The sequence below is a fragment of the Tenrec ecaudatus genome, chromosome 13 (assembly GCF_050624435.1).
Source record: "Tenrec ecaudatus isolate mTenEca1 chromosome 13, mTenEca1.hap1, whole genome shotgun sequence".
In the NCBI taxonomy this organism is placed as follows: domain Eukaryota; kingdom Metazoa; phylum Chordata; class Mammalia; order Afrosoricida; family Tenrecidae; genus Tenrec; species Tenrec ecaudatus.
Window position 1 is genome coordinate 1789401 of NC_134542.1, and position 2949 is coordinate 1792349.

At 54.3% G+C, this 2949-nt stretch overlaps 1 protein-coding gene across 1 annotated transcript; it reads right to left on the minus strand.

The window, feature by feature from the left end:
• Positions 1–1032: 1032 nt before the first annotated feature.
• Positions 1033–1980, minus strand: LOC142424787 (olfactory receptor 9S13-like). Its single transcript, XM_075530123.1, has one exon. It carries the CDS (start codon positions 1978–1980, stop codon positions 1033–1035), a length of 948 nt encoding a protein of 315 aa, XP_075386238.1.
• Between the last annotated feature and the right edge of the window lie 969 nt (positions 1981–2949).

Genomic DNA, 2949 nt, shown 5'->3' on the forward strand with positions numbered 1-2949 from the left:
CTGGGGTACTGTGATTTCTCAAGACTTCCGGTCCCTTTTTAAAAGACTTTCAGCCACTTGATTTTTTATTTTCTACTAGATATTTGTCAATACTCCTCTGTGGATGGTTACATTGTATCCTTCAAAAATAAAAAAGTCTTGATTTTTGCGGGACACGTTTCTCCCTGTTCCTGATGTCCACCCACTCTTTAACTACAAAGACCATAGGGTAGAATTGTTTCTTCAGTTCTGTAAAATCCCTGTTGCAGTGGGAATCAGACTGAGATTCTATGTGAGCTGACAGATTGAAGTCTTTGTGACAAGGACCCCCTGTTCCTCCACCCCCATAATGCATGAATTTAGTACAGGTGCACATGAACTTGGGATTTTTGACAGAGTGAAATGGTGTAATAGTTGACCAAGAAGTGGCTTTCAATATTTTAAAACCAAATCAACCTGGCCTCCCATTGCATGTGAATTGCTGATCATCACATGGAGGGTGGGGAGTTAAATCTGCTGACACCCCTCCCCACCCCAGGGGATGCCTGGGAGGCCAGAGGGGTGGGTTTCTGAAGTTCTATGATGCAGTGTTTATTGGATGGGCTCACTCTTTTCACGACACAGGGTGATGTTCGTGTAAAGACACAATGTGAGAGTGAAAGTGACAGCCACAAAGTGGAAGCCGAAACGTGCGGATCGCCATCATGCACACACTCCTGTCTCTCATCCACGGAACATGTAAGGCCAGTGTAGACGGCAGTAACAAGGAGACGCTAGAAAAGGGCAGACCACTGGGACCACCCCAAGCAGAGGACCCAACTGACCTGCACAGGAGCTGGGGACGTGCTGGACTGACTGCACCTGCAGGAAAGGCAGCGTGATGCAATCGGCCCCCAGAGCTCACGTTTTTAACCAGCGCTGTCGATTGCACTGCACCTTGAATCCCCTATGTGTCCCTCTTCTTTTGTAAAGCTCGCCCCAGCACCTGGGCCTACTGGGCATCTACTGGGCAGTCGGACGATATGAAGTTCTGTGCCCACACCCAGTGCACCTTCACGCTGTGACGTGGCGCTGGCCGAGTCTCCCCAGAGCCTCCTTCACGTCCTTGTTGCGCAGGCTGTAGATGAGGGGGTTGAGCATGGGGATGACCAGGGTGTAGAAGACAGAGACCACCTTGCCCTGCCCCATGGACTGCACAGCTCCCGGCTGGGCGTACATGACGAAGACGGTGCCGTAGAAGAGGGACACGGCCGTCATGTGGGAGCCACAGGTGGAGAAGACCTTGTGCCTCCCGGTGGCCGAGGGCATCCTCAGCACGGCCACAGTGATGTAACCGTAGGAGACGAGGACCACCAGGGAGGTGCCCACGATGATGAGCCCGCAGATTGCGAACATGACCAGCTCATTGAGAGCTGTGCTGGCACAGGCGATCTGGAGCAGGGGCGGCACATCGCAGAAGAAGTGGTTGATGCGGCGGGACCTGCAGAACGGGAGGCGGAAGGTGAGGCTGGTCTGCACAATGGAGTTGAGGCAGCCTCCACAGTAGGTGCCCAGCACAAGGCGGGCACAGGCTGCGGGGCACATCGTGACTGGGTATATCAGGGGGTTGCAGATGGCCATGAAGCGGTCATAGGCCATAACCGCCAGGAGGAATGCCTCAGTGGTGACCAGCAGGGAGAAGAAGAAGAACTGGGTGGCACAGCCAGCGAAGGTGATGACCTTGTCTGAGGAGAAGAAGTTGGCCAGGGCCTTGGGGGCGATGACCGAGGAGTAGCAGAGGTCCAGGAAGGAGAGGTTCTTGAGGAAGAAGTACATGGGCGAGTGGAGGCGGGCGTCCAGCGTGATGACCAGGATCATCGTGAGGTTCCCCAGCACGGTCACCGTGTACAGGACCAGGAAGAGAGCAAAGAGTGGTGCCTGGGTCTCCAGCCCGCCCTCAAATCCCACTAGCACAAACTGCTGCTCAGAGAGCCCCGAGAGGTTCCCGTGGCTGTGAGTCATTGCGGCCCTGGAGATCAGATGAGGCAGGACAGAGGGAAGTCAGGGGGAGGCAGGGGTCTCCGTCCACCACCACATGTCCCCTGGAGGATGGTGCTAAGTTGTCTACTGCCTAAGGGATCGCAGTGTCCTGTGTGCTCTCCCTCCAGATGTACTTGGCCTGGAGAGATGACAGAGACATGGGGTTGTAGTGGTGGAGGGGGTTCTGCTCCATCATTGTCCCCTGCGTCAGCAGGGTCTCTATTTGGGGGCTTCTTTCAGCTAGGCTCTCTTGTTCTGAAAGGTCCCTCTGTGTCCTGGCTTCTCTCCCCTTTAATATCTTGTAAAATCAAGGGTGATTCTGGCCACACCCACGGGGCACTCCGGCAAGGGCTCAAGGGTGTTGCATGCTCCCTTTCCACATCAGATCAAGCACAGGGATGGCACTGCCCAACCGCGTCATTCCCAACTGCCCTATCACTGAGACTCAGGGACACCACGTATTTAGGGAGAACTCAGTTAAATCCATGACACATAGGCTTGACCACAAACAAGCCTGGGAAATTCTACCTGAGAAATGACTTGGGGCTTTCAACAGATGAATGACAAAGGAAATCGGGGTATGTTGGTGTGAGAGCTGGTCCTGCTGCTGGTGAGAACATGCTTCAGACGAAGCCACCCAATAACACGTATGACACCAGCCATGGTGGGAATGGTCTTAGACCAAGGTGGAAAGGACTCTCAGGGCGTGGACAGGGAGGTCTGGGGTCGGCGGCTGCATTTATGGGGTATGAGGCTCGAACGGCTCCCCACATGCCAGAGGTTCAGACTGCAGTAGAGAAGGAAGCTGGGTCTTGGATTGGCTTTAAAACGCTCTCTGGCGAGGACAGCGGTGATCAAATGTGCAGAGCTAGTGAGAGGTCGGCTGAGAGTTGATGCCCGTGTGTTTACTGTGGGCGATCGTCCCTGGTTGCAGTTTAGGTTCTTAAAGAA